The following is a 13,157-nucleotide window of genomic DNA, read 5'->3' as shown; positions in this document are numbered from 1 at the left end:
AAGATAACAGCTGCCTGGTAGATCTAAGAACAGCACTCAATAGTAAAAACCCATGTCCCACTGAGACACATTCAGTTACATTGAGAAGGAAAAACAGCAGCCTGCCAGAAAGCAGGCACAAGTCACATGACCAGGGGCAGCTGGGAAATTGACAAAATGTCTAGCCCCATGTCAGATTTCAAAAGTGAATATAAAAAAATCTGTTTGCTCTTTTGAGAAATGGATTTCAGTGCAGAATTCTGCTGAAGCAGAGCTATTAACTGATTCATTTTGAAAAAAAATTTTTTCCCATGACAGTATCCCTTTAATAAACCTTGCCCTCTCTTCAATTCCCTAAGTCTCCCCCTACCTGTATTGCTCCTCACTTTCAATGTACCATTGGCCAGTTGGGGTTTGTGGAGCAGATGGGCTCATGTATGAGACAGGCAGAGTTGCATTAGTTTGAGTATTCCTCTGGTCACTTCACCCTACAATATATCATGAATAACTAATATTGACAAATAGCCTAACATATAGATATCTGGCCCCACATACAAACTAAGATTATTTTTATACCAGTATTTTTTGGGTTCTGGGAGGAACAAAGAAAATATAGAAACCCTAATATTTAGTTAGGGTATTGGCCAGAATTAAACTCAAGATCCTTGTGCTGTGAGACAGAAGTGCTAGCTCAACTGTCTCTGCCCATGCACAGTTCTGTTTGGCAATTACTGTAACAGAGAATTCTGCTTTCTTGGTCCCTTAATCCTCTATGAGCCCTCTTATCAACGCAAACTATGCATGATAACATGCTCACAATAGGATGTATGCTATTCTACTGATTAGAGTTGAAATATATACCAGAATATATATTTATGCTATATAAAACAAACAAACAAAAGCTAATTAAGTTCATTCGGAAAATGGTTTGATTTGTCTCAATATGGCTTCATAAGTAAGAAATACCACCATGTTTACAGGAAAGGCCCGCAGACAATTCAGTGAGAGTCCTTTAAACAGAACAGTGATCCCTTCCTGCCTCACACTTTCTCTGATACAGTGAAGCACCCCTCTGTATCTCTGCTGTGTAACTCCATCAGCCTGCAGGCGAGACTTAATGACGTCCATGGGGGTAGCGATGCCCCAAGCCACCACTCCGGCAAAACCACCAGCAAATAAAACTCCTATAAATTCTGTAAGAAAAAAAAACAAAAAACAAATCCACTGGTTTGAATTAAACAATGTATATTATGTAATAAACATGAATAATGGAAGCATACACCCCACAAATTAAACTTAAATGTGTCTAGTTCATCATGACTAGTATGAACATCAAGAGATAGTCCAATGGCCGATTCAGATGAGTCTATAAAATTCAATACTGAACTAATCCCACCGAGACATTAGAATAATGATGATCCTATTGGTGATGGACAAGACAAAGACACATTTAAATATTGGAGATTTACAATAAAAGCATCCTCAGTTACTCATAAAGATATGTGATCCATTATCCGGAAACCCGTTATCCAGAAAACTCCAAATTACATGAAGGCCATTTCCCATAGACTCTATTTTAATCAAATAATTAAAGGGGTTCTTCACCTTTGAGTTGACTTTTGGGGGCACATTCACTAAGCTCGGGTGAATGAATAGAGGGGAAAAAACGCGAGTTTTTTGTGCTCCTCGACTATCGAATTGGCGTAAATTTGCCTGAGTAGAATGATTCGAATAGATCGAGCGAAAAAACGCTGCGACTATTCGCCCATTCGATAGTCGAAGTACTGTCTCTTTTAAAAATCATTTGACTGCCTACTTCGCCAGATTAAACCTACCGAATTGCTTTAAAAGCCTATGGGAAAGTCCCATAGGTTTTTTTTCTAAGTTTTTGATCGAATAAAAAGGCATTCGATCGAATGAAATCCTTCGATCGAATATTCGATCGCTCGACTATTCGCCGGACGAATATTCGCCCATTCGACTATTCGCCAACACGTAAATTCACCCGAATTCCCTATTCGATTCTATTCCCCAGTCGAATTTCGAGGGATTTAACCCCTCGAAATTCGACCCTTGATACATCTGCCCCTTAGTATGCAGAGAGTGATATTCAGAGAGTATTTGGAATTGGTTTTCATTTTTTATTTGTGATTTTATTCAGCAGCTCTCCAGTTTGTATTTTCAGCAATCTGGTTGCTAGGGTCCAAATTACCATACATTGATTTGAATAAGAGACTGCAATATGAAAAGTGGAGGGTCTGAATAGAAAGAGCAGTAGTAATAAGACACAATAAGGGGCAGATTTATCAAGGGTCGAAGTGAATTAGAGGGAATTTTCTTAGTAAAAAATGTCAAACCATCGATGTCGACCATCGAATAGGATACTATGACTTCAAATTCATTTCGAAGTAAAATAGTTTGAATATTCGACCATTCCATAATCAAAGTACTGTCTCTTTAAAAAAACTTTGACTTCAATACTTCGCCAAATTAAACCTGCCAAAGTGCTATGTTAGCCTATGGGGGCTTTCTACAGCAAGTAGACGTAAAATCGTTCGATCGAAGGATTTAATCGTTCGATCGAACAATTTGCTTCGACCACAGAATACCCAAATTCGATGAAAAAAGTTTGAATTCGATATTCGAATTCGAAGTATTTCAATTCGATGGTCGAATTTCGAAGTATTTTTTACTTTGAAATTCGACCCTTAATAAATCTGCCCCTAATAGTAAATTTCTATCCTTACAGAGCATTTGTTTTTTGGGGGGTCAATGACCCCCATCTAAAAGCTGGAAAGAAGGAAAAGGAAAATGATTCAAAAACTATAAAAAAATAAATAAATAATGAAAACCAATTGAAAAGTTGTTTAGAATTGGCCATTGTATAACATATTGAAAGTTAACTTAAAGGTATTTAAATAATACCTTTAAGTTAAAAAGTAATAATTAAAATAATAAAATAATTAAAATAATTAAAAAGTATTTCCTTTTTCTCTGTAGTAATAAAACAGTACCTAGTACTTGATCCCAACTAAAATATAATTCATCCATATTGGAGACAGAACATTTCTTATTGGCTTAATTGATGTTTGAATTATTTTTTACCAGGCTTAAGTTATAGAGATCTCAATTACAGAGAGACCCCCTTATCATGAAAACCCCTGGTCCCAAGCATTCTGGATTCCAGGTTCCATACCTCTATAGTGTTAATAGGAGGGCTTGTCTAAAAAAAATAGATTATCGAATAAAGCATATGAATAAACCAAAGGATTACAGTTATCTAAGATTGCATTCATGGTAAGCATAGGTGGGTATTAGTTAGCCTCTAGTATTTCTAATGATGATCTACCTAAGGTTATATTTCAGTCTATATATATATCAGTGTCTTGTAAGGACTATGTCACATGCTGTGTTGTGTTTTCAGGCCAGATCCAGTGTACACAACGACAGGTGGATGTGATTCATGTCAATGCTGAACAGACACAGGCTGGAGATATGCCAAATGTGACATAACCCTATAAGTATTCAGACCCTTGACCACACATTGCAGTGATTAACAAATCCTACAATTACATGTTATCCTCTGTAATATTTTTATTTTATAGCAATGAAACTTAGACTGTAACACGTTTTTTAAAAATCTCAGCTCATATTGTTTAATAGAAGATCTCCAATGAAATGTTTTTATATAAATCACATTTTTCCAAGGTGTCTTCTGATATATTTATATTTGCAGTAAATCCCTTATCTTATACAGGCATGGGACTAGTTATTCAGAATGTGTATTTACGTAATTTGGATCACCATATCGTAAGTCTACTAAAGAATCATGTATACATTAATTAAATATTATTGCTTTGCCGACAAAATAGATTAATTTTATTTGGGAACAGTTTACAAGGTACTGTTTTAATACTACAGAGAAAAAGGAAAAAAAACAATTTGAATTATTTAAGTCTATGGGAAATGACTAGGCTTGGGCGAATTTGACCCATTCTGTCGCCGATGCCCATTAATGTCTATGGGCATCAAAAAAATTGTGACACACAGCAAATTTATTTTTGACGCTTGATGCCATACAAGTCTATGGGCGTCGTTTCTGCGAGGGAAACAAGGTGAAAAAATTCGCCCATCCCTAGAAATGGCCTTTCCTTAGCTTTCTGGATAACAGGTTTCCTTATAACTGATCGTATTATCCAGAATGCTCTGGATCTGCGGGTTTTAGAGAAAAATAATTTTTTGTAATTCGGTCTACTTACAATTAATTTTAGCGATGCACCGAATCCACTTTTATGGATTCGGCCTAAGCCTTTGTGAAAGATTTGGCCGAATACTGAAGGGAAAACATTTTTTACTTCCTTGCACGTGATTTCCCTCCCCACCCCTAATTTACACATGCAAATTCGGATTCGGTTCAGCAAGGCAGAATGATTCGGCCGAATCCGAGTCCTGCTGAAAAAGGCTGAATCCTGGCCGAATATCGAACCAAATCCAGGATTCGGTGCATCCCTAATTAATTTGAACTGTCAATCAACCCAATAGGATTGTATCGCCTCTAAGAATGAATTATATCTGAGTTGGAATTGAGTACAAGGTACTGTTTCTTTATTTCACAGAAAAAGGAAAACAATTTAAAAAATTGGAATTCTTTGATTAAATGGAGTCTTCCCCTAATTCAGAGAATAACAGGATTCTAAATAAGGGATCCCATTCCTATACGAAAGTTTTTTGTTTTTTTTATGTAGGGATATGCTGTGTAGATCTATGTGGTATATTTATCAAAGAGTGTCAGAAATCACCACAGTCCACTAGAGTGAAATACCGCCATTCTCCATTTATTTCTATGGGATTTTGAAAGGCGTATTTATCAAATGGTGAACTAACACCCTTTGATAATTACGCCTTTAAATATCTCATAGAAATTAATGGAGAGAGGCGGTAGGCATTGAAAGTACTATTTCTATGTTTGCAGATGATACTAAATTGTGCAGAACTAGGGGTTTTTGTAGATAAGAAGTTGTCTAATTCTGGGCAGTGTCATTCTGTGGCTACTAAAGCAAATAAAGTTCTGTCTTGCATAAAAAAAGGGCATTAACTCAAGGGATGAAAACATAATTATGCCTCTTTATAGGTCCCTGATGAGGCCTCATCTGGAGTATGCAGTGCAGTTTTGGACTCCAGTCCTTAAGAGGGATATAAATGAGCTGGAGAGAGTGCAGAGACGTGCAACTAAATTGGTTAGAGGGACGGAAGACTTAAATTATGAGGGTAGACTGTCAAGGTTGGGGTTGTTTTCTCTGGAAAAAAGGCGCTTGCGAGGGGACATGATTACACTTTACAAGTACATTAGAGATCATTATAGACAAATGGCAGGGGACCTTTTTACCCATAAAGAGGATCACCGTACCAGAGGCCACCCCTTTAGACTAGAAGAAAAGAACTTTCATTTGAAGCAACGTAGGGGGTTCTTCACAGTCAGGACAGTGAGGTTGTGGAATGCACTGCCGGGTGATGTTGTGATGGCTGATTCAGTTAATGCCTTTAAGAATGGCTTGGATGATTTTTTGGACAGACATAATATCAAAGGCTATTGTGATACTAAACTCTATAGTTATAGGTATGAGTATATAGAATTTAATTAAAAGTAGGGAGGGGTGTGTGTATGGATGCTGAGTTTTCATTTGGAGGGGTTGAACTTGATGGACTTTGTGTTTTTTCAACCCGATTTAACTATGTAACTATGTAATATTTCACTCTTGTGGACTGTGGTGATCTCAAACTTCAATCTTTGATAAATATACCCCTTTGGCTTGTATTGATGTTAGTCTGATTTTAATTCATCTTAGTCTTTGGCTATAACTAAAGATAAAAAGAATCAGCGAACAATGATAGGCCTAAATGGTAAACTATTTACATATACACATATAACAGAGCATTTCACAGGAGCACATTATGAAGGGAAATCAGTTGGCTACTGTAAATCTGGAGGATAGTTTACCCTCTACTTTAAACAATAAAGATAGTAGAATTCACCTTGTTGTTCAGTGATGGGAGAGTGGGAGTTCAGACAGAGGTATATTAGTTTTCATAATGTCAAATATGTTGCCTTGAAAAGTACCTGAGTTACTTTGTTCAAATGGTAGAAGCCATTCTCGCAAAATGGCATAAGACAGGAAATACGTTGCAAAGGAGTTGCAGTCTCTGAACATTAAAGCAGAGGAGCCTTTGTACAGCCCAAGAAATCCCTCCTCTTTTACAATTGTCAACAAGCAGTTAATCGGGCCTGTGTACTTGGGCCCAGTCAGCAAAGAGCTTGTGGTAGAATTAGATGGACACATTTGGGTCTGTAAACGAACCTTCGCCATGTCAGCAGGAGAGGAGACTAAAATCTAGAATAAGAAACAGTTTCGATTAGCAATTTATACAGTAAAGTAGGCAGTCATGTTCATTCTCAGTGCAAATGTTTCCTAGCCACTATCACTTTTAAAGAGGCTGTAGTGGTAGGCAAAGAATAAAGGGAAAATAAATATACACTTAGCTCTTAAAATTTCAACTGAGTGAATCCAAAAGAACAGTTGAAAATGGAGTGGCCATTTAACTACAAATATGTGCTTTGTTTTTCAAACACCTATTTATGCACGTATACATATATACAAGAAATAGGTAGCATGGTATATATCACAACATAATGTAAAAATAGAGGCAAAGACATTTGAATATGCTCCCATTTGTTTGTCCCTCAATATGACCTGGAGTTGTCATATTGACGTTCTCTGTAGACTTCCTTAGTCTAGTCGACTAAATAGATAGATTTATGAAGTTGTTATCTGTACACAACCTTCAACAAATAAGATGGAGGTATTATACATAAAGTTGGCAGTGCACTTGTGCTACCATGTGTTCTGAAGTTATTATAAATGGAGCTTGCAATGTATTATCAAATTTGTTCTGAGGCTTTTTATATGGTTTTTGTACTGTATTTATTCTGCCATGTGTTCTGGGGTATTATATAAGAAATTGTCAATTACATTTATCCTACAAGGAGTTCTGGGAAGCGTTTTATGTGAAATTGCTACTGTATTTATCCTGCCATGTGTTCTGGGGAAATCAGCCTCAGATTTAAAATATGTGCGCCTCAGGCTGGCCAACTTACACTACCTGTGCATGCTACTCCCCCAACACAGACACTCCGGACTGGCAATCTATGGGTTCTGGCAAATGCCAGAGGGGCTGCTGTATGGTTCCATAGAAAGTTACCATAGAGTGGGCTGGTAGGGGCTGTTTGGGCTGGTAGGGGGCTGTTTGTGCCTCTGTGTACTTGGAATGGCAGGGCCTATTTTTAGTGATGGGCGAATTTATTCGCCAGGCGCGAATTCGCGGCGAATTTGCGCGATTCGCGTCCAGCGAATAAATTCGCGAAACGCCCGCGAAAATTCGCCGGCGTCAAAATTTTTTTTTTCGAAAAATGGACGCCGGCGTACAAAACGGGCGCCGGCGTCGAAAAAAACGGGCGCCGGCGTCAAAAACGAGACGCCGGCGCCGTTTCGCGAATTTTTCGCCGTTTCGCGAATTTCGCGCGAAATTCGCAAATTTTTCGCGAAGCGAAACGGCGCAAATTCGCCCATCACTACCTATTTTGACTCCCAGTCCAAGCCTGCCTCGTTGGGTCCTAGAGCACTGGGGAAATGGCGCACAAGACAGTTATACAACTGTCAGAAATCCTGCTTGCCCATTTCCCAGTTTTCTGGATGAAAGCAAATGCAGCATGGAGGCATGCTGCCCCTGTAAATGTGCTGCCCTAAGCCCAGGCCTTTGTGGCCTTCCCACAAATTCTGGCCTGTGGGGAATTATATAATGAATTGGCCATTGGATTCTATAAAAAAATCAGTATAGAAAATGTCTTTAATAACCCTCCCCAACCAAAAAAAACACCCTCCACCCAGTGATAATTGCATACCTGAGCTCCTCCAGCAGCATAGCCAGAGAGGAATATATCAAACTTTGATGGCTTCACTGTTGTTGTTCCATATTTTAATTTGCACAAATTGCGGAGAACATTTCTATACACACCAAACACTATAGATGAGCTGACAGATACTGTGGACATGGGCATTGACATTCCTTTGAAAAACCCAGACACCTTGTAAGAAAAGCATTGAGAGTTAGAGAAAATAACACCTACACAAGGATGTGCAGCACATGGCTCATTATCTGTCACGGAACTACTACTTTCATGCACAAAGAATCTCATACAGAACACCTTGTTTTTTTAATATGACTCTCTCGTTGCCATTTTTTACTGATTGATAGGTATTGATAGATATTGATCAGAAAAGGGAGGGGTGTACTGTTACCCATTCCTTAAATTAAGTTCCTCTGAGAAACACACTTAGGGGCACAGTTACTAAGCTCGAGTGAAGGATTCAAAGTAAAAAAATGTTGAATTTTGAAAAAAAAATGTGGGTACTTCGACCATCGAATAGGCTAATACGACCTTCGACTATGGCTTCGCTTCGAACGATTTGAACTAAAAATCGTTTGACCATTCGATAGTCGAAGTACTGTCTCTTTAAAAGAACTTTGACTACCTACTTCGGCACTTTAAACCTACCAAGCTTCAATGTTAGCCTATGGGGACCTTCCACATAAGGTTTCTAAGCTTTTTTTGATCGAAGGAAAATCCTACGATCGCTGGATTAAAAATCTATTTTTCCGAAGTATTTGCGGTAAATCCTTCGACTTCGATATTCGAAGTCGAAGGATTTTACTTCAAGGGTCGAATATCAAGGGTTAATTAACCCTCGATATTCGACCCTTAGTAAATGTGCCCCTAAATGCTTTAGGCTTTTTAGGATCTGTTGCTTCACTGCTTTTATTCTAGGAATGCACGAATCCACTATTTGGGATTTGGCCAAATCCCAGAATCCTTGGTGAAAGATCAGGCCGAATACCAAACTGAATCTGAATCCTAATTTGCATATGCAAATGTACATATGCAAATTAGGGACAGGAAAGGAAAAAAATCTTATTTTGTGACGAAAAGTCGTGATTTCCCTATCTGCCCCTAATTTACATATGCAAATTAGGATTCGAATTAGGTTCGGCCAGTAACAAGGATTTGGCTGAATCTGAATCCTGCTGAAAAAGGCCAAATCCTGAACCAAATCCTGGATTCAGTGCATCCCTATTTTATATGTAGTCTTATACTGACATTTCTGTTACTAACTTAATTGGATTTAATCAGCTGTTTCATAACCTGGTATGATACTGAAATATCATCTGACTGGGCTACTTTCCTATAAGGTTTGGGGTGCTGCTATAAAATATGTACTAACCCAGAACCTCTGGCAGTTCCTTTGCACAATGCAGAATGCACTACCGACTTACTCTTTCCATTTTGTACGTTGAGTGAACACAGTGCCAAATTCCATTGTAGTTCTTTTGCGTTTGAATTCGAACCTGTTGCCATACATTGAAAATATTTTTGTTAGCACTAAAACAAAATGATAAAATGACATATTTGATTATGCAGTATAGATATAATACCTTAACAGTGTCGAGAGGGTAGCCAACCATAACCCCACAAGCACCTACAGTAAAAAGAAAATGCTATCAATTAGTCTGTTGTTAGATGTTTTAAAGTGCCATTCCATTGTGTGATCCCACTTATTTAGTTTGGCTTTGTTGCCTGGTGTAATGAACCAAAAACATGATGTTACACATTCATAAATCTGTGGTCTTTAGTATAATAAGGCCAAAATTCAGACTGGAATCAAGAGTTGGATGCTGCACTTTCCATTATGAAAATTCATGGTTTCTGCTATAAGAGTTTGGTCAGCATTCTTGGTGGTGTTGATGTGTATCAGTCAAATGTCTTAAGGCCCCCATACACAGGCAAATATAAGCTGCCAACAGATTAATCGGTTCGTTGATGCCTCCCTTGATTCGACCGCCTGTTTTCTCCTTGTAATGATCCGATTGTTCGGCCCTAGGGCCCATGATCAGATCAGCTCGATATCACCAGCTTTAGGGGGCCGCTATATCACCTTTCTAACTGAATGAGAAAAGTGAACTGTGACTAGCAACCTGTACACATATTTAGAAACTGTATATGGCGAAGACAAGCCTAGGAAAGTGGTTAGGTCTGTGAAAAGCTCACCAGATAAAAGTCTTATCAAGGACAGGTTTTGTAAAATGAGTTCAATGTCATCAAGATCCATATCAACAAAGAGGTTTTTTTTTAACAAAGTCCTTAGAGCAACAGCCTCTCGGTTAAGCCCATTGTACATATTTATAGAGCTAGGTTACCTGATTTGACTTATTTTAGCCTGTATCATTTCCATCTCTTTTATAGAGCAACCATTTAGGAAAAAAAAAAAAAAAAGGCAATGGCAAATGTTTAAAGTGATACTGGCATATTCCTATCAGCCATGTTCAATCACATTCATATGGCTTAAAAAGGCAGCAGTGCTTTTCAATGATTAAAAGCCCTCCTATGCTGTCAGCTCAGCCCAGACATACACCATTTGACCAAAATGATTCAGATGCTTGCATGTTCGACATCTCATTCCAAAAATTAGGGTATTAATGTGGAGGTTCTTGCTTTACTGCTGTAAAAGCCTCTACTCCTCTGAGAAGGCTTTCCACTAGATGTTGGAACATTGTTGATGGGATTTGCTAAATCACAATAGCATAAGTGTGATGAAGCATTTATGTTGGGGTCAGGCCTAGCTCACAGTCAGTGTTCCAATTCATTTAACAGATGTTCAGTTGGGTTGGGGTCAGGGATCTCTGCAGGCCAGCCAGGTTCTTCCAATCCCATATAAGCAAACCCATTTGTATGATTTTGTGCAGCATAGAATTATTGTGCTGAAATAGATAAGAGCATTCCCCAAACTGTTACTGCCAAGGGTCATTTATAAGTCCAGAGGACATGCTTCCATTCCTTCAGAGGACAATGGTGGTGACCTTTGCAGTAGTCAACTGTGTGTGAAACATATGATTCCTTTGAAAAGGTGATGCCTATTCTTATTAAAACCAATATAAAGGAAAATAGTTAGGTAGTTAAGTTTACAGTTATTTGGTCTCTGAACACACCATTGCAACACTAGCAGGTGCTCCCAATTTTCCCTCTGACTAGCAATAACATTAGTGCATGAGTTACACTGAGCCCCCTATGCCCAGAAGACTCACATATAGTTTACAAGATGGACCAATATACAATGTGGCGTATGTATAAGCACTTTGGACAACAATACATTTGTTGCCTGTGTTTCTTTAAAAAAATAATAATAATAGTACAGTTAGTACAGAATGTGTGTCAATGCAGTTTATTATTAGAACAATCAGTATAGTACTTACAGTACCTTAAGCCCCCCCCCCCATTCATGGGCCAATATAATCTGCAGACAGACAGCAGCTTATTGGGCAGTGTATGGGACCCTCCAACGGGCATCCCCTGATCGATATCTGGCCGAAAATCTGCCAGATGTCAATCAGCCAGGTTTAAAAATCCCAAGAGATCAAAAAACACATTGGTTAATTGATGTGGTCCTGGGTCCAAAGGTTTGCTTGTTTGGCAACCTCGCCAAATGAGTGGATATGTATGGCCATCTTTATTCTCTAGGGCTAAATGAGGTACTAATGCCACTACCCAGTAAAACTCTGCTAGGCTGAATAGCCATTCATATACAAACTTAATACAACTTCGTACAACACTGCTTTACCAAATTCACTCAGAGTGTATCTCTGACATATACATATGTGTAAACCAACAACAAGATTACAAACATAACTACTGTACTGAGGAATATTTGCATAAAACTCTAGGGAAAAGAATGCCTTGTAAAATGAATACTGTGTATTAACCAAGTTTAACTGTAAGCTAATTGTTTTGGTGTCTGCATTTGTCAAGATTAAAAATGTAACTATGATGTAATTCATAATTACAAATTACCAGTACAGTTTAATGTAGAGATACAGCACAAAGTGGCATGTACTCAGAACTGTACAGTAATATTTCCAAGACTGAAAGCAGAATGTTAATAGAAAGCACCAACATAATGTAATGTTGTGTGAAACAGGTGCAGGAGAGGAGTGTTGGTATGTAAGTAGAAGTGTGTAGCTCAGTGTGTAACTACATATACATGCAGTAACTATACCTCCCAAGGCCCCAGCAATGAAGTCAGCCATCTGTCAGTGTGCTCCAGTTACAGTGTCTTGCTGCGTCTCTCCCTTCTCACTGATAAATCCAAGTCCTTCACCGATAACTTGTTCAGCTAGTGATTGTTCTAATAGCATTAATTCCAGGCAATGTACTTCTGACCTGTATTTCCTCCTGGCTTACAAGCACCTTCCCTCCTCCTGGAATGAAATCAAAATAAAGAGCACAGACCAGGAAAAAAAACGTGTGTCCAGTACGGAGTGCAATGAAGTACTAAGCCAATCTTTAGAGGTCAGAACAATCAGTACAGCCTCCTACCCACCCTTTCACCTCAGCAACACTCCCCGTCACTGTTATAAAGGTGACTTCACAGGGACACTATTGCTGAAAGACAGAAACATTTGTATGAACTGCTGCACTGAAAATAGAATGAATGTAAAACAATCCATCCATTAACTGAAAATGTGAAATATGATACTGAGGGAAGCAGTTTTCCATGCACATGCAATTCTCGCTGTCTTGTGTCATAGTAAATTAGCACTGACTCATTAAAAATTATTAGTGTAAAAGAAAACAGCAGTGACCAAAATTCTAATCTCCAATGGCATCAACAGGCTGGATTTCTACTTCAACACATAACTAAACTCTATAGACTAAATGGACTGGTCATTAGCCCTACTGTTTTGCAACAGGAGGTAGAAAATATTGCTTCATATTATGATTTCCAGAAATATGATCATTTAATAATATATTAGATGTGATGCTTAGATTCATAGTACTGACTTTTATTATGCTGATACAACAGTGGCATGCTAGGCACGGATAAGTACCGTTCTGTGGTGTACGGAAAAAAATTGGTTGGCGACCCATTATCCAGGAAGAGCTGAATTACAGTAATGCCATCTCCCATAGACTCCATTTCATCCAAATAATCCATATGTTTAAAAATTATTTCATTTTCTCTGTAATAATAAAACAGTACCTTGTACTTGATCCCAACTAAGACATAATTAAT

The 13,157-nt window shown here is 38.2% G+C and overlaps 1 protein-coding gene across 2 annotated transcripts; it reads right to left on the bottom strand.

Moving 5' to 3' along the window:
- Positions 1 to 238: 238 nt before the first annotated feature.
- Positions 239 to 12,632, bottom strand: slc25a47.L (solute carrier family 25 member 47 L homeolog). Of its 2 annotated transcripts, XM_018230557.2 has the most exons (6): positions 12,141 to 12,632; positions 9,526 to 9,569; positions 9,367 to 9,438; positions 7,937 to 8,119; positions 6,098 to 6,368; positions 239 to 1,172 (listed from the first exon to the last, which is right to left on the bottom strand). In XM_018230557.2, the coding sequence occupies exons 1-6, from the start codon at positions 12,169 to 12,171 to the stop codon at positions 892 to 894; spliced, it is 882 nt and encodes a 293-aa protein (XP_018086046.1). In that variant the 5' UTR covers positions 12,172 to 12,632; the 3' UTR covers positions 239 to 891. The 2 variants fall into 2 exon arrangements, with proteins under 2 accessions (XP_018086046.1, XP_041429002.1); XM_041573068.1 differs by lacking the exon at positions 12,141 to 12,632 and having other exon boundaries at positions 9,315 to 9,438; positions 9,526 to 9,559.
- Positions 12,633 to 13,157: the final 525 nt, after the last annotated feature.

This window comes from Xenopus laevis, chromosome 8L (assembly GCF_017654675.1).
Source record: "Xenopus laevis strain J_2021 chromosome 8L, Xenopus_laevis_v10.1, whole genome shotgun sequence".
Lineage (NCBI taxonomy): Eukaryota > Metazoa > Chordata > Amphibia > Anura > Pipidae > Xenopus > Xenopus laevis.
Note: the sequence above shows the minus strand (reverse complement) of the source record. Positions and strands in the feature narration are given on the sequence as shown.